The following is a 24,112-nucleotide window of genomic DNA, read 5'->3' as shown; positions in this document are numbered from 1 at the left end:
TCATTGAATAAGTTATGAAGAACAAATAGATTCTGATAATTCTTTTATATGGAAAGTTTAGTTTGAAATAGTATGAACTATCGTGGTCGAGTTATTTTGAGCTTCTAATGTACGTTCATTTTGTTAGATACCAAATGCAAAACGCACGACGACTGTCTCTCTCAATTGGCCTGCATAAACGATCAGTGTCTGAACCCGTGCACTCTTCATAATCCTTGCGACTTCGTGGAAGTCTGCCATGTTCAAGACCACAGGCCCGTTTGCGTGAAAGGTAGAATATTAGAAAGAAAAATTAATTTGAGATAAAATTGGATGCAAAATTTGGTTGGAAGAAGATAAAGATCAATTGATACAACTTCGAAACTTACAACCAGGACGTTTGATACTTAATACTTATTCTCAAAGTTTACAAATTAATTGTCTAAGAGATTTTGAAGCTTAATTTCAAAGTGCCTAGAATTTGAAAATCGGTAACCGAATAATAACTGAATTTGTATCATTTGACGTTCAAAAATCTCTACTAGTTATAAAATGTCATGGTCCGCCATTTGCATCCCATTTTTACCAGAAGAAACAGAAATTGATTCCACGAAATTGATCTTTTTTTCCAATTTTCTCAGATGTAATAAACGATAAGACAGACTGTCCCTACTGTCCAGCGGGTATGGAGTGCGATCCAGCGACGTATACTTGCGTGAAAGGTTTGTACAAGAACATCATGATCCATCATTTCGTTTCTTTTTACAGCGCTCATTCAACTTGTTCTGTAAATATGTACATATGTATTGTACATGTATATTTTGTACGTATCACGTGCAATTTTAATTATTCAACATTCGATTTTCACACTATATTTCCACGACTCTCAAATCATTCACAAGTCTTAAATTAGATCTGTTAGCATTTTCCCTTCGATACTCATCCTTTAACTTTCAAATCTTGAAAACGATACGATTGTTTTATATCAATCACGATCTTCGTGCATTCACATATACACACAGAGTATACTGTATTTTATACAAGCTGATTTACTCAATACGAGCCTACCACCCTTATTTTTATACTCGTGCACTCTTTCTCTGGGCTATACGGGCTTTTTTCTCAATCTTCCCTTAGCGGGTTGCACTAGCAACAAAGATTGCCCGCTGACAGAGGCGTGCATTGAGGGCACTTGTCAGGAACCTTGCCTCGTTTGGAATCCTTGCACCAAAAACGCGATCTGCGTTAACACCAATCACCAAGCGGATTGCAGCTGCGAGGACGGTTATCATGGAAATGGATTCTCCTACTGTGAACCAGGTAATTTCTTCGTTATTTAAATATAACAAATTTTTTCAATATTTAAATACAATTATCAAATTTTAGAAAGATTAATGTAATCTTCATATTTTAATTTCTATTACAATTTATTTTATGTTAAAATACGTTGTTTGCGAAAGACTGATGCATGTAGCATTCTACATATATATACTTTGCTTCATAAATATAAGATCTAGATATACCTAGATATAAGCATAAAACAGATATTATATGATATAAATGTTATAAATATTTGTGAATTCACAACGTTTCAGAAGAAGAAAGCAGAAACGTATGTCAATACAACGAAGATTGTCCATCGAGCAAATATTGTGATCGCCTTAACCGGAAGTGCATCGACCCATGCTTGGAGAACGATTGTGGTGTGAACGCGAATTGTTATCCAGAGAATCATCAAGCTCAATGCAAGTGTTTGCCTGGATTCCAAGGAAATCCTGAAATTGGATGCACACTAACGACCACCAATCCGTGTGTTCCAAACCCTTGTGGTTTAGACGCCATGTGCGAGAACGATAATGGCAATCCTATATGCTTCTGTCCGAAAGGATTGACTGGAAATCCGTTTGAACAGTGTAGTAAGTTTCTCAAATATATTTTCTTTAGTAAGTTTGAAGTATAGAATAGTTCTTGCACCGATTGAAATTTTTCATGAAACTTCAATTAGGAAGAAAGTTAGTAAAAAAAAATATGTAATGGAAATTAATTAAATCGTTTGTACTCAACCATCTTTATACCTAAATTATTGTAAATTAAAATTTCTGATGAAATTCCAAGAATTTCAAAATTAGAGCGTATATGAAGATAAAGAATATTTAACGGAAATTCGATTTTCTAACGAGCCTAAAAATATTTCTTCTCAGTACCAGAAGGTGACCAGTGCCAAGAAAATCCATGTGGCGTTAATTCTGGGTGTCGCGTGGTGTCAGGACAAGTGAGATGCTTCTGTTTGCCAGGATACGAGGGGAAACCACCTGCTTCTCCTTGCACGCTTCCTAGCAACCCTTGCGAACCATCTCCTTGTGGACCTAATACTCAATGTACCGTATTGAACAACGGCCTTTCGAAATGTACTTGCCTACCAGGATACATCGAAAGTCCAAATACGATCAGGGGATGCGTGCCTAAGTCTGATCAGTGTAGTCCTAATCCCTGTGGACTTGGCGCTAAATGTGACTCGGATAGAGTACCTCCTTGTTATTGTCCGGAGCATACCGTTGGAAATCCTTATCAGAGTTGCGCAGGTAAGTGTTTGTCAAATTTTTAACAATCTGTACAGTTCGTAAAATTCTTAACAGAGCGCGTTATGTACACGTAAAAGATAAAAAATTAACTCAAACGTGGCTTTTGTTTTTTGTTTTCAGTAACTCCAGCAGATACATACTCACCTTGCCTGCTAGTTCCTTGCGGAAAGAACGCGGTCTGTGTCGAGGAGGACGGCATTGGAAAATGCAAGTGTATTCCACCATTTATTGGGAACCCATACATGGACGGTTGCGAAGCGGAATGTATCGTGAACCAAGACTGCGACAATCATCTTGCGTGTTTCAATCAGCATTGTAGAGATCCTTGTCCAGGTGTTTGCGGTTCCAATGCAAAATGCGAAGTGGTTGATCATGTTCCAGTTTGTTCTTGCTTACCTGGCTACACCGGCGATCCGTTTGGCTCTTGCAAACTCGAGACGTCTCGTAAGTCTTTATAATTATTGGGTCCGGACCATTGTAATTGTATTATAAAAAGTTTTATCTGCAATGTAGGATTCCAAAATGCATTTCTTGTATTAGTACTTTGAGGTACTATAAATACAAAACAGTTTGAAAAGGCATTCCCTACTTGTTTAGTTGTCATTGCAGAATCTATTTAGAGAGTAAAATTGAATTTCAATCGGTTCTTCCAGCTCTTCCATCTCAGAATCCTTGCATGCCATCACCTTGCGGACCGCACAGTATCTGTCGCGTGATGAACGATCGTGCCGTTTGTTCGTGCAGTCCAGGATATCATGGAACGTCGCCTAATTGTCGTCCAGAATGTCTAGTTAGCTCAGAGTGTCCTGCACACTTGGCTTGCATCGGTCAAAAATGTGGTGATCCTTGCCCTGGTCTCTGTGGACAGAATGCTTTATGCCAGGTCGTCAATCACAACCCCATTTGCAGTTGTCCTTCGGATTATCTCGGTGATCCTTTCACTCAATGCGTCAAAGAAGGTAATTTAATCGAATTTTTCAATTCCTTAAAGATATTTATAAACGATTCAAACACAAGGAAGTTTATGAAATATCTACCGAATGAAATATTTAAGTCTCTGTCTCTAGGTTCTACTTCTTTAGTTGTGTTCATAAAAATATGAACTGGCGTAATGTGTTAGAGGGCATTACAAATAATTAACAGACAATAACGATTTCAATAAAACTATTTACCTTTTCTTTGTCAGATATACCACTGCCAAGACCAAAGAATCCTTGTTTACCATCGCCCTGTGGCCCGAACGCCGAGTGTCGTGTGCAAGAGGATCATCCAGTTTGCACGTGTATCAGTGGAATGTTCGGAGCACCGCCACTTTGCAGACCAGAATGTTCGATTCATCAAGACTGTCCACATTATCTCGCCTGTGTTCAAAAGAAATGCGTGGATCCTTGTGCTGGTTCTTGCGGATTTAATACCAACTGCACCGTGCAGAACCATCGGCCGATGTGTCAATGTAACGAAGGTTACGAAGGGGATCCATTCTCTGGATGTAGCAAAGGTAGAAATTCTTGAATTCTATAAAGAATATCGCAATGTTTCATTTCAACGATATAACTTGACTTTGGATTGGACACGTAGTAGCAATACTTCCCCATTTTTTACTCGATCAAATTGAAGTTGATGAAGACACATATTATGAAGTAAACGATTATTTGTTTTTTCTACAGTTACTTTCCCAGTGCCACTGCCATGCGACCCATCGCCGTGTGGCGCGAATGCAATTTGCAAAGAACGAAACGGAGCTGGTTCGTGTAGCTGTTTACCCGACTACACCGGAGACCCATATCAAGGATGTAGACCAGAATGTGTTCAAAATTCAGACTGTGTTCATACGAAGGCTTGTATAAACAATAAATGCAAGGATCCATGCGTGGGTGCGTGTGGTATAAATGCTCAATGTCAAGTGATCAATCATCAACCCTCGTGCAGCTGTCTCTCTGGCTACACGGGAGATCCATTAAAATCCTGCCATATATCGCCTGGTAAATTTACGAAATAACACGAATTAATACTTTGACAATGTCGTACGAAAAAATTTCAGGCAAATAATGGACGAATATTTGAAAATTCAAAGATTTTGAGAAATCTAGAAATGCACGAAGTTTCAAGATTTGAATATGCTGATAAAGAAATAATCGTTATTTACGACATCTTATTACACTGTCAAAGGATTAAAAGATCAAATCATAATTCTTGCCATTTCATTATAAAACGTCATTTTATCTTTTTCTAGTTACACCACTGCCACGTGATCCATGCCAACCATCACCGTGTGGATCATATAGTAATTGTCGCGTGATCGACAATCATGCGGTTTGTTCCTGCCAACCAAATTATGTCGGTAGTCCTCCACAATGTAGACCAGAGTGTGTGGTTAGCACAGATTGCGCTCAGAACATGGCTTGTATCGATCAGAAGTGCAGAGATCCTTGTCCAGGCACTTGTGGTCAGAATGCTGATTGTCAAGTTATCAACCATAATCCCGTATGCAGTTGCACGTCTGGATACACCGGAGATCCGTTCTTTGGTTGTGTCAAAGAAGGTAAGATCTTTATTTGCTTACGTCCCGTGACTCTCTACATAAGCCAGACTTTATCCTTCGGGCAGGATGGCCACGAAATGTCCTAAATACCTTTATTTTGGGCCCTCAATAATCTTAAGAATCCATCATAAATTTTAGCATTTTTTATAGTTATGGTCCTTAAGACCAGACAAGTATCTTTTAAGTTGAAGTATTCCTTAGATTTATTATCCATACTGTCGATTATCGAATCGTAACGAGAATTTACGATTCTTGTTGGCGCCTCTACCGCGACCGCGTCTCTTCGCGAACAATTGAACAATTTTAATCGTTCATTTTACGTCAGAGTTGTATTTTTATTGAAACGCTTCAATTATTCGTTTTATGTTACACATATATTTTTCTACGATCGTATTCTCAGTAATTGTGATTTTGCAAAGTTATTTTTAAATACTTTTTAAAGTGGAACCGAAACAACCTGGACCAAAACCAAGTGGAAATCCATGCATTCCATCGCCTTGCGGTCCGAATTCTCAGTGTCGCGTGATTGATGGATTCCCAGCATGTTCCTGTCTACCGAATTACGTAGGCAGAGCACCGAATTGTCGACCGGAGTGTGTTATTAACGAAGGATGTCCTGGAAATCTTGCATGTCAGAACGAACAGTGTGTAGATCCTTGCCCGGGATCCTGTGGCGTGAACACTTACTGCAATGTCGTGAAACACAATCCAGTTTGTATTTGCAATACCGGGTACACTGGAAATCCATTCACTGAATGCGTACCTATCATGAAAGGTAAAGTACCGATAGTTTAAGAATTGTTTTGCTGAACGATTTTAATCTTCGAATTTTCAGATATTTAAATTTGTAAACCTTCGATTCTCAAGTTTCAAACTTTACAAATTTCCGAATTTTCAAACTTTCAAATATTTACAATCCTCGGTTCATCAGTTTCTAAATTTCCAAATTTTCATCTTGAAACCTTTCAAATTCTCAGTACCCACAACCACGGAACAACCGCGCACGCCATGCAATCCATCTCCGTGCGGAGCGAACGCGATCTGCAATGAACGTAACGGCGTAGGATCTTGCACTTGTCGTCCAGAATACATCGGCGATCCCTATACAGGATGTCGACCAGAATGTGTGACAAACACCGATTGCGATCGTAGCAAGGCTTGCCTGAACAATAAATGCGTGAATCCATGCCCTGGCACATGCGGCCAGGGAGCAACTTGTCGCGTGATCAATCACGCTCCATCGTGTTCCTGTCTTCCTGGTTTCACCGGGGATCCTTTCAGCGCCTGCGTAGTGCTCGAAGTGACGCCAACTTCACCGCCACTAAATCCCTGCGAACCATCACCATGTGGACCCAACAGCAACTGTCGTGTTCACAATGGACACGCTGTGTGTCTTTGTCAACTAGGATTTGTCGGTGTTCCTCCAACCTGTCGTCCAGAATGCACAGTGAGCTCGGAATGTTCTCAAAACAAAGCGTGCATCGATAACAAATGCGCAGATCCTTGTCCAGGTTCCTGTGGGTTGAACACTAAATGTCTGACAGTGAATCACAATCCGATTTGTACTTGCACTAATGGATACACTGGCAATCCACTGGTTCAGTGCACCAAAGTTAACGTATCACAACCACCGTTTAAGGATCTTGGAAGTCCGTGCACTCCTAATCCTTGCGGACCTAATTCTCAATGCAGAGTTATTGGCTCTCAACCAGCTTGTTCTTGTTTGTCGAACTTCATCGGTCGTCCACCGAATTGTAGACCGGAGTGCACTGATAACTCGGATTGCTTCCATTCGGCCGCGTGTATTAACCAGAGATGCAAGAGTCCTTGTCCCGGAGCCTGTGGAGAGCTGGCTAGGTGCTCCGTTCAGAATCACGTTCCGATTTGTACGTGTCCCGAGGGTTATGAGGGCGATGCCACTGTTCGATGTACTCTGGCACCTCCTCCAGGTATGACCTCCTATTTCTAATACTTCGATTATGCTTCAAATTTTCAAGCTTCCAAATTCTCAAACTGTTCAATTTTCAAATCTTTATTCCATTATAACTAAACTTTATTTTATTTAGCAACGGACATAAGCGTAACAAACCCATGTTCTCCGAACCCATGCGGTCCAAACGCTCAATGTCGCGAAAGAAACGGTGCAGGAGCCTGTGCATGTCCACCAGATCTTATCGGAGATCCGTACGATAACGCAAAAGGATGTCACAGAGAGTGTGAATCGAACAACGATTGTGCTCCACAATTAACCTGCGTTGGTTTCAAGTGTTCTGATCCGTGCCCAAGCACTTGCGGTACATTATCCATCTGTAATGTTCAGGAACATGTTCCGGTGTGTACTTGCCCTCCAGAATACACGGGAGACCCGTACTTCGCTTGCGAAGTTAAGGAAATATCGAGTGAGTCTGTCATCTATTAAATTTCATACATTTCATATACATTTCACATTTATGTCTGATTTCTATTGCACTTGGTTATAATTAGATCGAATAATGATTTTTATTGATTAATTGTTACTACATGTATAAAGTATCGGATAAATATTTTATTATTGTGAATTCATTTTTCAGGAGAACCATTGGATCCATGTTCACCATCACCGTGTGGACCCAATAGTAAGTGTCGCGAAGTGAATGGTCAAGCAGTCTGCACGTGTCTTCCGGAATACAGAGGAATCCCACCGAACTGTAGACCTCACTGCGTGGTCAATGCCGAATGTCCAGCTCACTTGGCTTGTTTGAATAAGAAATGCACGGATCCATGTCCAAACACCTGTGGATTGAGAGCATTGTGTACTACTAAGAATCATAATCCTATTTGTACTTGTCCTGTTGGATTTACAGGAGATCCTTTCTCACTATGCTCGCCTGGTAAGAATTTCATCAATTTTTATATGGATACAATTTTAATACTGATACTTTATGAAGATAGAGTTCATTAAATTATACTAATTATACTTAAATTTTCGAACTTCTAAGTCTTCAAATTTTTTATCTTATTTATCTATTAGCGCAAGAAGTTCAACCGTTCACGGAACGACCGCCGTCCTGCACTCCATCACCCTGCGGTCCAAATTCGCTGTGCCAGATCATATCCGGAAATCCAGCCTGCTCCTGTTTGCCAAATTACATCGGTGTTCCTCCAGAGTGCAGACCAGAGTGCATTCTAAGCTCCGAATGCAAGAGTCACCTTGCTTGTGTGAACCAGAAATGTCAGGATCCTTGTCCAGGATCTTGTGGCGTTAATGCTCAGTGTCACGTACTGAATCACATTCCTGTTTGCACCTGTATGAATGGTTTCACCGGTGATCCGTTTACACAGTGCACAGTGATTCCACCAAGTAAGAAGATATATTTCATTTTTATACTAATTAAATGATTGTTCAGTTTCTTACGAGATGCAAAAACGCATTTTATCCTTAGCAACTGTACCATCTGTGAGCGATCCATGCAGCCCATCGCCTTGTGGACCTAACGCCCTATGCAAAAATGGAGATTGCGAGTGTTTACCTGAATATATCGGCAATCCGTATGAAGCTTGTCGACCAGAATGTATTCTCAATTCGGAATGTGCACGCGATAAGACTTGTCTGAAGAATAAGTGCAGAGATCCTTGCCCTGGCACATGCGGACAGAATGCGGTGTGCGATGTTGTGAATCATATTCCTGTGTGTTCCTGTATACCTGGATACATTGGAGATCCGTTCGTCAGCTGTCGTGTTCAACCACAAGGTGAGTAGAATAAAAACTCTATTTATTTCGATTTATCGAGAGACAAACAGTTCGTATATCAGTAGTTATTTGATATTTTTAACTATCTGTGACTTCTCAATCGCTTGAAACGACAAAACTCGAATCAAATTTTTAAATCTGACCTCCCGGACTTACGAATTTTTTAATTTTCAAATTACTAGATATTTCGATTTTCAAATTTTTCAAATTTCTAATCTCTGATAAATTTTTCGGAACTTAACCAAGATATGATATGTAACGATATCCAGTAAATCATAAAATGCATTTTTAGTTCCAGAAGCAATGAGAGATCCATGCTCGCCCTCACCATGTGGACCAAACAGCCAATGTCGTAACATCGAGGACCACGCAGTGTGTTCTTGTCTTCAGGGATATCTTGGATCACCACCTTCGTGCAGACCAGAATGCGTGGTCAGTACGGAATGTCCTCCGACTCGTGCTTGCGTGAACAAAAAATGTACGGATCCCTGTTTGGGTTCTTGCGGCTTGAACGCCAGATGCGAAGTGATCAATCATTCGCCGATCTGCAGTTGTCTTTCTGGACAGACTGGAGATCCTTTCAAGAGCTGCTACGATACTCCGAGTAAGGAATTTTCAATCAACTATTAAGTTGCATAATAAATTCGTTCGCCTCTCGCAATGTCGAAGTCACAGTCCCAAATTCTACATTAATTACGTTCATATAATTTATCTTTGCAGTCTTACCAGACGTCAAAGACACGGGAGACCCGTGCAATCCATCGCCATGCGGTCCAAATGCTCAATGCCACAACGTGAATGGCTATCCATCCTGTTCTTGTCTTCCAACCTATATCGGAACCCCGCCGTCTTGTCGTCCGGAGTGTCTCATAAATCCCGACTGCCCATCGGACAAAGCTTGCGTAAATTCCAAATGCACGGATCCTTGTGCAGGGTCCTGTGCCGAAAATGCCAGGTGTTTGGTAGTCAATCATGCTGTTACCTGCTCATGTCCAGCCGACTACACAGGAAATCCTTTCGTCCAATGTGTCGAATTGGATCGTAAGTTCATTTAATTTGCTTATTACATCGTTCGGAAAGTTCATCATTTTCTTAAATAATCTAATCTCTTCCCAAGCAAACAAATTGTTCTCTATGTCTCTAACTTATCGTTAGTTTTATACGAGGAATTATCTCCTTTCCGGTTGTACCACGATTTCGCAAACCCCTTGTATTTCTCACGTCCATCGCAATCGTTAATTCGTTATTTTATTGGGTATTTTAAATTTCTTCCATTTAATCATTTTCATACGAATACTCTTAATCGGTATATTTCGTATCTCAAATTGCAGAAGAACCAATCAATCCATGCGAGCCTTCGCCTTGTGGTCCAAATGCGATCTGCCAACAGCGTGACAACGTCGGTGCTTGTATTTGCATCGACGATTACCACGGAAATCCCTATGAAGGCTGTCAGCCAGAATGCATCCTCAGTTCAGACTGTCCAACGAACAAAGCCTGCGTTCGCAACAAATGTGAAGATCCGTGTCCAGGAATATGCGGCATTCAGGCTCAATGCTCCGTCATCAACCACATCCCTACTTGCACATGTCAGCCTGGCTACGTAGGAGATCCCTTCAGCATCTGTAATTTACCAATCAATGCAGACACTGAGCCTACTGTCACTGATCCATGTAGTCCTACGCCTTGTGGACCCAATAGCTTGTGCAGAGCCGTGAAATATCAAGCTGTGTGTACTTGCCAGGAATCATTCGTTGGTTCTCCGCCTAACTGCAAGCCCGAGTGTGTCGTAAATTCTGAATGTCCTCAAAATAGGGCTTGTTACAAATACAAGTGTAATGATCCTTGTCCTGGAACGTGTGGAGTGGGAGCTAATTGTCGTGTAATTAATCATAATCCGCTGTGCAGCTGCCCTCAGGGTACTACGGGAGATCCTTTCTCTAGATGCTATCCTCAGACGGGTGAGTATTTAAAATAATAATTATATGACCGATTTTTAAAAACCTTGTTTGAATTAAATTAATAAATTGACATTATTTTAAAATTATATTTTTTCCAGTCACACCAACGCCACCAGTGGGTGATCCTTGCAGCCCAAGTCCGTGCGGCCTCTACGCAGAATGTAGAGCAATTGGCGATCAAGCTGCTTGTTCATGTCTCAAGAACTACATAGGACTGCCACCAAATTGTCGACCAGAGTGCGTCGTTAACACAGATTGTCCTTCTAATCAAGCCTGCATCTCGGAAAAATGCAGAGATCCTTGCATTGGATCGTGTGGACAAAATGCAGATTGTAGGGTGCAGAATCACATTCCTGTCTGCTTGTGCCAACCAGGATATACCGGCGATCCTTTCACGCTATGCTCGCAGATAATAGGTATTTATTAAATTCGAAGGGAAAACACAAGTCTATTTTTGCTTATTTTTTTTTTATTTCAAACAGCTCGTTAGATCGACGAATGTGAATTTTCTAAAAATAGATCGTACGTCTATAAAACTTTGTAACAATCGTACATGCGTGATCCGACAAATTAAAACAAATTAAACGAAATTACTAATTTCATGATACTGAATCGATTATTGAATTTTAAAATTGCTTATTATGATTTTCGTCTGTGATCTTTATTGCCCATGTTTTGTCTTTATCTATTCATTAGACAGTTGAATTCACGTTTGTATTATTATTTATTTTATAGAACAACCGAAGCCAGAAGATCTGTGCAATCCATCCCCCTGTGGACCAAACGCAGATTGCAGAGAGGGAATCTGCACGTGCCTTCCAAACTATTTCGGTGATCCATACTCGTACTGTCGTCCAGAATGCACTATGAATTCGGACTGCTCTCGAGTAAAGGCGTGTGTCAATCAATTTTGCGTGGATCCTTGTATTGGCACGTGTGGAACCAATGCGAAATGCGACGTGGTCAATCACATTCCTATGTGCAGCTGTTTCCCTGGTACCACTGGAGATCCGTTCACACTGTGTCGACCACAGATATCTGAAGGTGTGTATAATATACATATGAGTTTTAGTTTTAGTATACATACGAATTTGTATAAGCAATCCGCAGAAGTACACGAGGACTATATTAAAGAAATTTTGATCGATTTCTCAGAACCAAGAAAACAACCATGCACACCGTCTCCCTGTGGGCCGAACAGCATTTGCAAGGTGGTGAACGATCATGCAGTCTGCTCTTGTCAGACTGACTTTATCGGTAGTCCTCCTGCGTGCAGACCAGAGTGTGTAGTGAGTGCCGAGTGTCCGTTAACTCAGGCGTGTCTCGCTAACAAGTGTCAAGATCCCTGTCCAGGAACTTGCGGACAGAATACCAAGTGTCAAGTAGTCAATCACAATCCAATATGCAGCTGCTCCGAGGGACACACTGGCGATCCTTTCACTAGATGTTACATCATGCCCAGTAAGCTTTCTTGTTTCTATATTTAGACATTTATCCATCTACATAGTCTGGTTTGAAAAGCAATGGAATTGCTGATGTATTGAATCATACACCGATTTTTCTTCTAAAAATCGTTCATTTTATCGAATGTATGTTCCTTCGATATAAAGAAAAAAATGATAAATCAGTTAGTAAATAGATTTTTCGAGACACAATTGCATTATGTCAAAGATATTGACTTCAAATCTCTTGAAAAATATTGATTTCTAAAATATTAATTGTCGTATTTTAGATACTAAACTTATATATTTGCATCGAATACATTGTCTCTCTTTTTACGCCTGTTATATCGAATACAGCCTTTTAATCGCTAAGTAACATCGAAATCAGATAATCGACAGAATTATATTTACATCTATTTCTTTCGTAATATTCAAATATATTATTTCTTCGAATTTCAGGACAACCACCAGTACCAACGAACCCGTGTCAACCATCTCCGTGTGGTCCGAACGCGGAGTGTCAAGTGCGAGGTGATAGTTCAGCGTGTTCGTGTATCGAAAATTACATCGGTGTTCCACCAAATTGTAGACCTCAGTGTACGATTAATCCCGAGTGTCCGCCGCATTTAGCGTGTATGCAACAAAAGTGTCGCGATCCGTGCGTCGGTCTGTGCGGTTTGAACGCTCAGTGTACGGTGGTGAATCATCACGCGGTGTGTGCTTGTGTCGATGGTTACAGCGGAAATCCGTTCAGCGTTTGCGAGGCGATCCCGAAGGGTGAGTCTATCAAAGAACAATTTTTCATATTTCCTTCCTTCTTTCTCTCCTATTTGCAAATTTCGTCGTTTGCATGCGGACGAAGTGCAGGTAAGTGCTGATTTACATCTTCCAGAGTTAGACTGCGGATTTCTGCAAATTTATGAAACATTTGAAGATGCAAAAGTGCGTGTAATATACAAAAATATTTGTGGAATGTAATATATAAAAAAACGTACAATATGCGAAGTATAATATAATATAAATATAATATAAAAAATATAATGTAATATCTCGTCATAACGTTTAGTAGTTAAAATAATTGTCTATCTACCATTATTAATTAAATTCGTAAAGATATGAATTTGCGTAAATATCCGCAGCCTAATAATAACGACCATTTCGTTTGCTAACAAATAATCATATTTTCGTCGTTGAGAAAGAACAGGCCCTAACAAACTCGGTGACAAAACGTCACTATGGTGGCGGGGCCATGAATTATCATCAACATGCACTTAGAGTGAGAATAATCGCCAATTGCATAATCACACCTGCGATTAACGTACCCAACGAAGTTGAGCACGGCTTCGAAAACCCCCACACGTACATATAATTGAGAAAATAATCATAAATGAAATATATAACCATGTTAAGAGATTGAATGGTGGCGGGGCCTATGGAACATAGGCTCTAATTATACTGTCCCCTGAATGATACCCGATAACCAATTCATCCCCTCGAATATGTAGGATATTGCACGTACTGACCATTCCCAATCCAAGCATAATGCTTTGAAACAGCCCTAAGGTTGAAACGTCCTGAGTTGGAAAAGTCTTGGAACGTTTGGTCCCCTATGTACTACTCCGTACGAACTACCCTCGTTGCTCTGGATACAAAGGCATTAACCCTTAAAAAGTGATACGAGCTTACCCTTCCCGATTAAAGATTGAAACCGACCTCGAAAACACGCTTATTAAAAAGTACTTATAAGAATTAATTCCCTAACTCTAGATTATTAAGAAGATTAAAAACCCTAATAAACCCGGAATGCTTAGAAGCGTTTAGAAGATAGTAGACGTTTGAAGACACGCCTCATGACCCCAAATCACCCTAACACTCGATGCTAGAGCGAGAGCCAGTAATAGGAGATTGAATCCTACCCTTGAAGGATCAGACAAACGCAAGCATTTGAATGCTTGTTATTTAAGAAAGCTTCTGCTTATCCCCGATCATTCATTCGCAAATTTATTAAAACCTAATGGAAATTCAACGAATATTCATACCACTGCACGAGCTTCCACCAAACACCGCATGATGAATTTAAACATAAGTGAAAGTGTTTCTCTTTTCGATCAGATACACCCTTAGATATTAGGAAACCATGCGAGCCTTCCCCCTGTGGTACCAACGCGATCTGTCGCGAGAACAATGGCGTCGGTTCCTGTTCCTGTCTGCCAGACTACATTGGTGACCCCTACGAAGGATGCAGACCTGAATGTACCCAAAACCCCGATTGCTCCAAGACGATGGCCTGCATGGGCCTCAAGTGCCGAGATCCCTGTCCAGGAACCTGTGGATTGCAAGCCCGTTGCGAAACGATCAATCACGTACCTGCGTGTTCATGTAACCCTGGATACACTGGCAATCCGTTCACCTATTGTTCCCCCATCTCCGCTGCTCGTAAGATTCCATTTTGTGTCACGTTTTGCAACCAAAGACGCTTGATCATTAAACAAAGATAGAGACGTAGAACGTAGAATCGAGGCCTTCATATTCATATAGCTGCGAGTAGAATAGTAACGAGGAATCAAAGTGTTGTTTAGATTAATCAAGCTGTTAGTTCGTTCAAGTAACTTGAAACAATTTTATGAGAGTGAAAAAGCGATTTACTTAACTTGGAATATATTATCTTAATGTATAGCCTTGAAGTACGTGCACGTATTTCGTGTTTTAAGCGAAGTTCTAATTAGTCACACGTGAAAGAATATTCCAAGTTAAGTAAATAAATCACTCAGACCGATCATATATTGTTTCAAATTACTCGAACTGAAGTACCTTAATTAACCTAAATCATACTTAAGAGGATACCATGGCAGAGGACATACACAGACACGGAAAAGGACAGACACAGAGGACACAGAAAACTAACTTTCCAATCAGATAGTCAATTTAATTTCCGTGAGATCTCCTCATTTTTTCTCGACTTCGAATAGAAGATCATCGTTACGTTTCATTAGATTCGTCGCACAAGTAGTTTAACGAGCACAAAGCTTGATATATTTGCAACTGTGGCATATGTAGGCTGTTTAATGCAATTTTCCCTTACACAGCAAACCCCATAGAGTCAGACCCCTGTAGTCCGTCTCCATGCGGACCGAATAGTCAATGTCGAAACGTCAACGACCATGCTGTGTGTACCTGCCTGGCAAATTTCATTGGAAGCCCACCAACTTGTCGACCCGAATGCGTGGTAAACAGTGAATGTTCGAGGGAACTTGCGTGCATTAATCAAAAATGCGCGTCCCCGTGCATGAACTCGTGTGGTATCAATACGCAGTGTAAGGTGATCAACCACAGCCCCATATGCATCTGTAATATTGGATATACTGGTGATCCGTTTACGAAATGCTTCCCTACTCCACGTAAGAATATTTCTCTTGATATTTTCTCCATCATAGATCATCGAGATTTTTTAACCCTCCATTTAAAAGTCAGGATCAGCTAATAACAATTTCTACTTTATCAGACTCTAACGAAAGTATACGAGTTGCTTTAATATACTAGATTTCAAAGATTCACAGCTTCTATTGTACAATGGTTACGCATTATATTCTCATTATTTATGGTCTCATTATGTTTTCTAATCTCATAGATGTGCAATTTATAATTAATGAATTTAGGATAGTTTCATCGTAACACGTTCGTCAGCTTGAATTTCATATTATGCATAACCTACTTCGTCAAACATCCAGAATCTAAAACATTTTAAAACCTTCGACAATGCGTAATTTACTTCACCAAATATCCAGTATTCAAAAATTCTAAAACTTTCGATTCATCCTAACAAATTGAATACAAACGACTTCTATTAAAATTAACCACGTATAATGTAAACAACAAATTTTAGAATCACCCCAGAAAGACACTGACCTCGCTCCCAAAGATCCGTGCGTGCCATCACCTTGTGGCATGTACGCAGAATGCAGGAACATCGGTGGTACAGCCTCTTGTTCCTGTCTGCCAAGATATATCGGATCCCCACCGACCTGTCGACCGGAATGTCGCGTGAATTCAGATTGCCCCATGAATCTTGCGTGTACCAATGAGAAGTGCAGAGATCCTTGCCAAGGATCCTGTGGTGTCACGTCCCTGTGCACGGTTTACAATCACGTGCCTGTGTGCACCTGCCCTGAAGGATACACCGGCGATCCTTTCAGCAATTGCTATCCCGCACCCATTAAACCAAGTAAGGAAATTCAAGAAAAAGTAAGAATTGAAATTTGTATGGTGTGTAAAAAATACGAGACACGTTCGTTCCTTTAACAGCTGAACCAACTATTGTTGACCCTTGTGCATCCTCACCATGTGGACCTAATGCACGTTGCGACGATGGAATTTGCACATGTTTACCAGAGTATCAGGGAGATCCTTACGTTGGTTGTCGACCAGAGTGCGTACTGAATACGGATTGTCCTCAGAATCGAGCATGCATCAGGAACAAGTGTGTTGATCCTTGCCCCGGCACATGTGGCCGAAATGCGCAGTGTCTGATATTCAATCATGTGCCCATGTGCAGCTGTCCTAGTGGAATGGTCGGAAATGCATTTGTTCAGTGCACTGCCCTTCAAGGTACAACTCCAGGAACTTATCTTTTTACCCTTAATTCATATCGCTATATTATAGATGGTATAACACATTTGGTTACATTTGAATTAATTACCAATATTATTTTTCGATACTAATGTGAGAAAATATTCGTTATGACGGAAACTTAAATATCTACGATACTGTAACAATGACAGATACTGTAAAGAGGAATCCTTGTTCGCCGTCACCCTGTGGACCAAATAGCGTGTGTAGAGAGATCAATGAACAGCCAGTGTGTTCCTGCGTAGCAGGATTCCTGGGTGCACCACCTACCTGTAGACCAGAATGTACAGTTAGTTCAGATTGTCCTTTATCAGAAGCTTGTACCAACCAGAAATGTGTCAATCCCTGTCCCGGTTCATGTGGATTCAGAGCTACTTGTAACGTTGTCAATCATAATCCTATATGCAGTTGTCCATCAGAACTCACTGGCGATCCATTTGTTCAGTGTGTTCTACGACGTAAGATTTGTTTCCTCGATGTACCATCATTGGCGAAGTTTATAAAACTAATAATAATAATCCACATATGTACTTTTAGCACCCGAGCCCGTAGTGCCACAAAACCCATGCGAACCTTCTCCATGCGGACCCAATGCAGAATGCAGAGTGGTCAATGACGCTCCCTCTTGCTCTTGTTCGCCGGAATTCATAGGCACACCTCCCAATTGTAGACCCGAATGTATCAGTAACAGCGAATGTTCTGGTCACATGGCGTGTATGAATCAGAAATGTAGAGACCCTTGTCCGGGATCCTGTGGTGCTAACGCTGAATGTCGCGTTGTCAGTCACACACCTATGTGTGTGTGTCCGAGCGACTATACCGGTGATCCCTTCACTCAATGTACACCTAGACCACGTAAGGATCAACATTTTTGTTCATTGCCATTCTGTTATTATAGCCATTACTTGTGGTCAAAGGAATTAGCAGTCGGAACCTTTTACTTTGATTATCTATGCAGGAAATATTTTATTGCATTAATTTTCCATATTTTCTGACTATTGTAAAACTTTTTAGCTGTCCCTGTGAATATTTCTCCATGCACTCCTTCGCCATGTGGCTTCAACGCGATATGCAAAGAACAAAACGGTATAGGTTCGTGTTCCTGTTCGCTCGATTACATTGGCAACCCTTACGAAGGTTGTCGTCCTGAATGTGTCGTTGATACGGACTGTCCATCTACCTTGAGCTGTATACGTTCTAAATGTCAAGATCCTTGTCCAGGCACTTGTGGAACGAACACAGAGTGCAAGGTTATCAATCATCGTCCTGCGTGCACGTGTATTCAAGGTTACAGTGGAAATCCATTCCAATACTGCACCTTGATGCGTGAATTAGGTATGAGTATTTAGCTATTCGTTCTAGTATGCATTTGGCATAAACTCTTACGAATGAAAAGATTGCAATTCTTGTCTTTCGAAAGATTATAAGATTACAATATTTTCTATAAATTTAAATCGTAATCTTGTAGAAGATAAACCGACGTACAAGGACCCATGCAATCCTTCACCTTGCGGACCAAACAGTCAATGTCGAGTAGTAAATGATCAAGGGGGTTGTTCCTGTCTGCCAGAATATACAGGCGTACCTCCAATGTGCCGACCTGAGTGCGTTCTAAACTCAGAGTGTCCTCAAGATCGTGCATGTATTAACCAGAAATGCGTGGACCCGTGTCCAGCTTCTTGTGGTACATTCGCTACATGCGTGGTCAGGAATCACAGTCCAATCTGTGCATGTAGGCAATCATACACGGGGGATCCCTTCACCAGATGCTTCCCTATTCCACGTAAGATATATCGAAACATTTCGAGTAACTTAATATTAGAAAAGTTGAGTACGATTCACATTTCGCAATTGCACCTTTAGAAGCTACGCCTCCTACAGCACTCGAAGTTACACAACCATGTTTGCCTTCTCCTTGCGGTCCAAATTCAGAATGTCGTGTGGTTAATGGTGGGCCATCTTGTCAATGTCGACCATCTTATATTGGAAGTCCTCCAAACTGTCGTCCAGAGTGTACAGTGAATTCTGATTGTTCTCCTAGTCAAGCTTGCATGAGAGCAAAATGCGGAGACCCTTGCCCAGGTTCTTGTGGATCTAATGCTCAGTGCACTGTACTCAATCACGTTCCTATATGTTCCTGCTTCGAAGGATACACGGGAGATCCTTTCAGTAACTGTCATCCTGCTCCCGTTAAGCCAAGTAAGGAAGTTGAAATAAAAAGCCCAATCTGAGATTATTGAAAGGTTCCTAGAATATAACAGGTTTGTTCCTTTCGCAGCTGAACCCACTGTTACTGACCCTTGTACACCATCGCCTTGTGGTCCCAATGCACGTTGTGACAATGGAATTTGTACATGTCTATCAGAATATCAGGGTGATCCATACGTAGGTTGTCGTCCAGAATGTGTACTGAATACGGACTGTCCTCAGAATAGAGCTTGTTTAAGAAACAAGTGCGTTGATCCTTGTCCTGGTACATGTGGTGTCAATGCAGAATGTTTAGTATACAATCACGTGCCCATGTGCAGTTGTCCTAATGGAATGGTTGGAAACGCATTCGTTCAGTGCACAATTCTTCAAGGTATAGATCAATGAATTTTCTTTCCAACATTCGATTCGTATCGCTTCATTTTGTAACGCATTTGAAAACCATTTCAAAAAACTGTATCGTATTGTGATGATAATAGATACCGTCAAAGGAAACCCATGTTCGCCTTCACCGTGTGGACCAAACAGTGTTTGTCGAGAGATCAATGGTCAGCCTGTTTGCTCCTGCGTAGCAGGATACTTAGGAGCACCACCAACTTGCAGACCAGAATGTACAGTCAGTTCCGATTGTCCACCGACACAGGCTTGCACCAATCAGAAATGTGTCAATCCTTGCCCCGGTACATGTGGGTTTAGAGCCATTTGCAATGTTGTCAATCATAATCCGATATGCAGCTGTCCACCTGAACTCTCTGGCGATCCATTTGTTCAGTGTGTTCCACGACGTAAGATTTAGTTCTTCAAGATTTGAAAGCTGAACAGAATTTAGAAACGTAAGACAGATGATCGTAATTTGTACGTGTCTTTTTAGCACCCGAGCCCGTAGTGCCACAAAACCCATGTGAACCATCTCCGTGTGGACCCAATGCAGAATGCAGAGTCATCAATAGTGCACCCTCTTGCTCCTGTTTGTCGGAATTCATAGGAGCCCCACCTAATTGCAGGCCCGAATGTGTTAGCAATAGCGAATGTCCTAGTCAGTTTGCCTGTATGAATAAAAAATGCAGGGATCCTTGTCCTGGATCTTGTGGGGCTAACGCCGAGTGTCGTGTTGTTAGTCATACACCTATGTGTATTTGCCCTGATCGCTATACCGGTGATCCTTTCACTCAGTGTACACTCAAACCACGTAAGAATAAAAATCTATATTTTCTTCCTTTTAAACTTTTACTAATAGTCAAAGAAGTATTTTCGAGAAGGCAGAACCTTTGACTTTCATAATCGCTTATTATATCTGTTGCCCTTCGATTGCTCTGACTATTTAAAAAATTTCTAGCTGTTCCCGTCAATCTCTCCCCATGTAGTCCATCGCCGTGTGGTTTCAATGCGATATGTAAAGAACAGAACGGTGTCGGTTCATGTTCCTGTGCAGCCGATTACATCGGCAATCCTTACGAAGGGTGCCGCCCTGAGTGTGTCGTTGACACGGACTGTCCATCAGCATTAAGTTGTATACGCTCTAAATGCCAAGATCCCTGCCCAGGTACCTGTGGCACGAACGCAGAATGCAAGGTCATCAACCATCGCCCTGCGTGCACGTGCTTCCGAGACTACACTGGAAATCCATTCCAATACTGTAACTTGATACGTGAAATAGGTACGAAAAATCTCTCAAATGTTTGATTAGGATCATTATAGTAAATTTTTTGCACTCATGAATTTTTATTTTTGAAGATCAGGCGAAATAATTTTCGCAACGTAAAATCTGAATTAAAATCTCTTGTAGAAGACGAAATGAAATATAAGGATCCGTGCAATCCTTCTCCCTGTGGACCAAACAGTCAGTGTCGCGTAGTAAACAGTCAAGGAGTCTGCTCCTGTCTACCAGAATTCACGGGTGCTCCTCCTATGTGTCGCCCCGAGTGTACTCTAAATTCCGAGTGCCCTGAAGAACGTGCATGCGTTAACCAGAAATGTGTGGACCCGTGTCCCGCATCTTGTGGCACATTTGCTACATGCGTGGTAAAAAATCACAGTCCAATTTGTGCTTGCAGAGAAGCATACACTGGAGATCCATTCACTAGATGTTTCCCCATCCCACGTAAGACATTTCGGAAAATTCCAAATTAATTTATATACTCTTTGATATAAAATTAGACAGATTTCTGATTTCGTAATTGCCCTTTTAGAAGCCTTACCACCAGCCACAGTCGAACCTTCACAACCTTGCTTGCCATCTCCTTGTGGTCCAAATTCAGAGTGTCGTGTAGTTAACGGAGGTCCATCTTGTCAATGTCTACCAACTTACATTGGAAGTCCACCAAACTGTCGTCCAGAGTGTACAGTTAGCTCTGACTGTTCTCCCAGTCAAGCCTGTATAAGACAAAAATGCAGAGATCCTTGTCCAGGGTCTTGTGGCTCTAACGCACAGTGTACAGTATCGAATCACGTCCCTGTATGTTCGTGTCTAAGTGGGTACACAGGAGATCCTTTCAACAGTTGCAATCTTGCTCCTGTTAAACCAAGTAAGAAAAATTAAAAGCTAGTAATTATGATTAATCTGTAAAAAATGCGAAATATTTTTATTGCCTTTATAGCTGAACCCACGATTATTGACCCTTGTGCATCATCACCTTGTGGTCCCAATGCACGTTGCGACAGTGGAATCTGTACATGTTTACCAGAGTATCAGGGAGATCCTTACATTGGTTGTCGACCAGAATGTGTGTTGAACACAGATTGCCCTCAGAATCGTGCTTGTTTGAGAAACAAGTGTGTTGATCCTTGTCCTGGTACTTGTGGCATAAATGCAGAATGTCTGGTGTACAGTCACGTGCCCATGTGCAACTGTCCCAACGGAATGGTTGGAAACGCATTTGTTCAGTGCACTGTTCTCCAAGGTACAAATTAAGAAATTTCATTTGCGATGATAATTTAATTCTCAACTCACACGCCTCTGACTGTCTCCCATTATATTTTAACGATAGATACCATAAAAATAAACCCTTGTTCACCTTCACCATGTGGACCAAACAGTATTTGCCGAGAGATCAATGGACAGCCCGTTTGTTCGTGCGTAGCAGGATTCCTAGGTGCTCCTCCAACTTGTAGACCAGAATGTATACTTAGTTCTGATTGTTCTCTATCAGAAGCTTGTAGTAATCAAAAATGTGTTAATCCTTGTCCTGGCTCATGTGGATTCAGAGCTACTTGTAACGTTGTCAATCATAATCCTATATGCAGCTGCCCACCAGATCTCACTGGCGATCCATTTGTTCAATGTACCCCACGCCGTAAGCAGTGTTCCTTTAAAATTGGATCTTTTGTAGATCTTGTTTCAAAACATAAAGCTTATTCATATATATGTTTTTAGCACCTGAGCCCATTGTGCCACAAAACCCATGCGAACCTTCTCCATGCGGACCAAATTCTCAATGTAGAGTTGTCAACGATGCTCCCTCATGTTCTTGTTCTCCAGAATTCATAGGCGCACCTCCGAATTGTCGACCGGAATGTGTCAGTAATAGCGAATGTCCTAGTCAGTTTGCTTGCATCAATCAGAAATGCAGAGATCCTTGTCCTGGATCCTGCGGGGCGAACGCGGAGTGTCGTGTTGTCAGTCATACTCCAATGTGTGTTTGTCCTGAGGATTATACTGGTGACCCCTTCACACAGTGTACACCAAGACCACGTAAGGGCCAAGAGTATTCTTTCCCTAATACTTTTTTTCTAAATTACAGTTATCAAAAATTTTTAATCCTCGAAAATATTAAATGATAACGTTAAAACGTTTTAGCTATCCCCGTCGATATTTCTCCATGCACCCCATCACCGTGTGGTTTCAACGCGATATGCAGAGAACAAAGTGGTGTAGGGTCCTGTTCCTGTTTAAATGATTATATTGGCAATCCCTATCAAGGATGTCGCCCAGAATGTGTCGTTGACACTGACTGTTCATCCACATTGAGCTGCATACGCTCTAAATGTCAGGATCCTTGTCCCGGCACCTGTGGTACGAACGCAGAGTGCCAAGTCATCAATCATCGTCCTGCATGCACTTGTCTCCAAGGTTACAGTGGAAATCCCTTCCAATACTGTACAGTAATCCGGGAAATAGGTATGAGTATTTACCCACTCGTCCTGGTATACATTTGACATAAACTCTGACGTATGAAAAGCTTGAAGTTCGAAGTACGAAGCTTGTACTTCGAAAGATTACAAGAAATATTTCTTATAATTCGAAATCCCCATTTTCTAGAAGATAAACCAACGTACAAGGATCCATGCAACCCTTCACCTTGCGGACCAAATAGTCAATGTCGAATAATTAATGATCAAGGTGTTTGCTCTTGCCTGGCTGAATTCACTGGCACACCTCCCATGTGTCGTCCCGAGTGTACTTTAAATTCAGAATGTTCACAAGATCGTGCGTGTGTTAACCAGAAATGTGTTAATCCATGTCCTGCTTCATGTGGAACTTTTGCCACTTGCGTTGTCAGGAACCATAGTCCAATTTGTGCCTGCCGAGACTCGTATACTGGAGATCCGTTCACTAGATGTTTCCCCATCCCACGTAAGGAATTTCGGAAAATTTCAAATTAATGTATATACCTTTCGATATAAAATTAGACTGATTTCTAATTTTGTAATTGCCCTTTTAGAAGCCTTACCACCATCCACAGTCGAACCTTCACAACCGTGTTTGCCATCCCCTTGTGGTCCTAATTCGGAGTGCCGTGTAGTTAACGGAGGTCCATCCTGTCAATGTCTACCAACTTACATTGGAAGTCCACCAAACTGTCGTCCAGAATGTACAGTAAACTCTGATTGTTCCGCAAGCCAGACTTGCATGAGACAAAGGTGCAGAGATCCTTGTCCAGGTTCATGTGGTTCCAATGCCCAGTGCACGGTGCTCAATCACGTTCCTATATGCACCTGTTTCGAAGGATACACTGGAGATCCTTTCAGTAACTGCAATCTCTCTCCCGTCATACCAAGTAAGAAAGATACAAAAATATGACGAATTATAATTTGCGAAGGG

General features: G+C 41.3%; 1 protein-coding gene and 2 long non-coding RNA genes across 3 annotated transcripts in view; 1 reads left to right on the top strand and 2 right to left on the bottom strand.

The window, feature by feature from the left end:
* The window catches only part of LOC126864543 (uncharacterized), a 118,252-nt gene that overhangs the window by 49,290 nt on the left and 44,850 nt on the right, over positions 1-24,112 (top strand). Inside the window, 43 exon segments of the mRNA XM_050616001.1 lie at positions 128-271; positions 621-701; positions 1,117-1,299; positions 1,575-1,895; positions 2,181-2,561; positions 2,682-3,005; positions 3,215-3,520; positions 3,748-4,059; positions 4,229-4,543; positions 4,795-5,103; positions 5,546-5,878; positions 6,081-7,052; positions 7,170-7,502; positions 7,674-7,973; positions 8,114-8,443; positions 8,526-8,834; positions 9,127-9,438; positions 9,555-9,875; positions 10,166-10,795; positions 10,894-11,211; positions 11,531-11,839; positions 11,951-12,256; positions 12,697-13,014; positions 14,350-14,673; positions 15,324-15,635; positions 16,121-16,459; positions 16,540-16,842; positions 17,016-17,321; positions 17,401-17,718; positions 17,878-18,198; positions 18,332-18,646; positions 18,727-19,062; positions 19,142-19,444; positions 19,551-19,856; positions 19,943-20,260; positions 20,408-20,748; positions 20,878-21,172; positions 21,264-21,596; positions 21,669-22,373; positions 22,445-22,762; positions 22,868-23,188; positions 23,330-23,644; positions 23,733-24,078. Coding sequence (XP_050471958.1) covers positions 128-271; positions 621-701; positions 1,117-1,299; positions 1,575-1,895; positions 2,181-2,561; positions 2,682-3,005; positions 3,215-3,520; positions 3,748-4,059; positions 4,229-4,543; positions 4,795-5,103; positions 5,546-5,878; positions 6,081-7,052; positions 7,170-7,502; positions 7,674-7,973; positions 8,114-8,443; positions 8,526-8,834; positions 9,127-9,438; positions 9,555-9,875; positions 10,166-10,795; positions 10,894-11,211; positions 11,531-11,839; positions 11,951-12,256; positions 12,697-13,014; positions 14,350-14,673; positions 15,324-15,635; positions 16,121-16,459; positions 16,540-16,842; positions 17,016-17,321; positions 17,401-17,718; positions 17,878-18,198; positions 18,332-18,646; positions 18,727-19,062; positions 19,142-19,444; positions 19,551-19,856; positions 19,943-20,260; positions 20,408-20,748; positions 20,878-21,172; positions 21,264-21,596; positions 21,669-22,373; positions 22,445-22,762; positions 22,868-23,188; positions 23,330-23,644; positions 23,733-24,078 — 14,542 coding nt within the window.
* On the bottom strand, positions 2,917-3,879 carry LOC126864546 (uncharacterized). The gene is made up of 3 exons (XR_007689216.1): positions 3,734-3,879; positions 3,151-3,419; positions 2,917-3,063 (listed from the first exon to the last, which is right to left on the bottom strand). It is a non-coding gene; the product is annotated as an uncharacterized LOC126864546 (long non-coding RNA).
* Positions 5,579-6,105, bottom strand: LOC126864545 (uncharacterized). The gene is made up of 3 exons (XR_007689215.1): positions 5,957-6,105; positions 5,791-5,866; positions 5,579-5,719 (listed from the first exon to the last, which is right to left on the bottom strand). It is a non-coding gene; the product is annotated as an uncharacterized LOC126864545 (long non-coding RNA).

The sequence above is a fragment of the Bombus huntii genome, chromosome 4, assembly GCF_024542735.1.
Source record: "Bombus huntii isolate Logan2020A chromosome 4, iyBomHunt1.1, whole genome shotgun sequence".
Lineage (NCBI taxonomy): Eukaryota > Metazoa > Arthropoda > Insecta > Hymenoptera > Apidae > Bombus > Bombus huntii.
The sequence above is the reverse complement of the archived record's forward strand: the minus strand, read 5'-3'. Positions and strand labels throughout refer to the sequence as shown.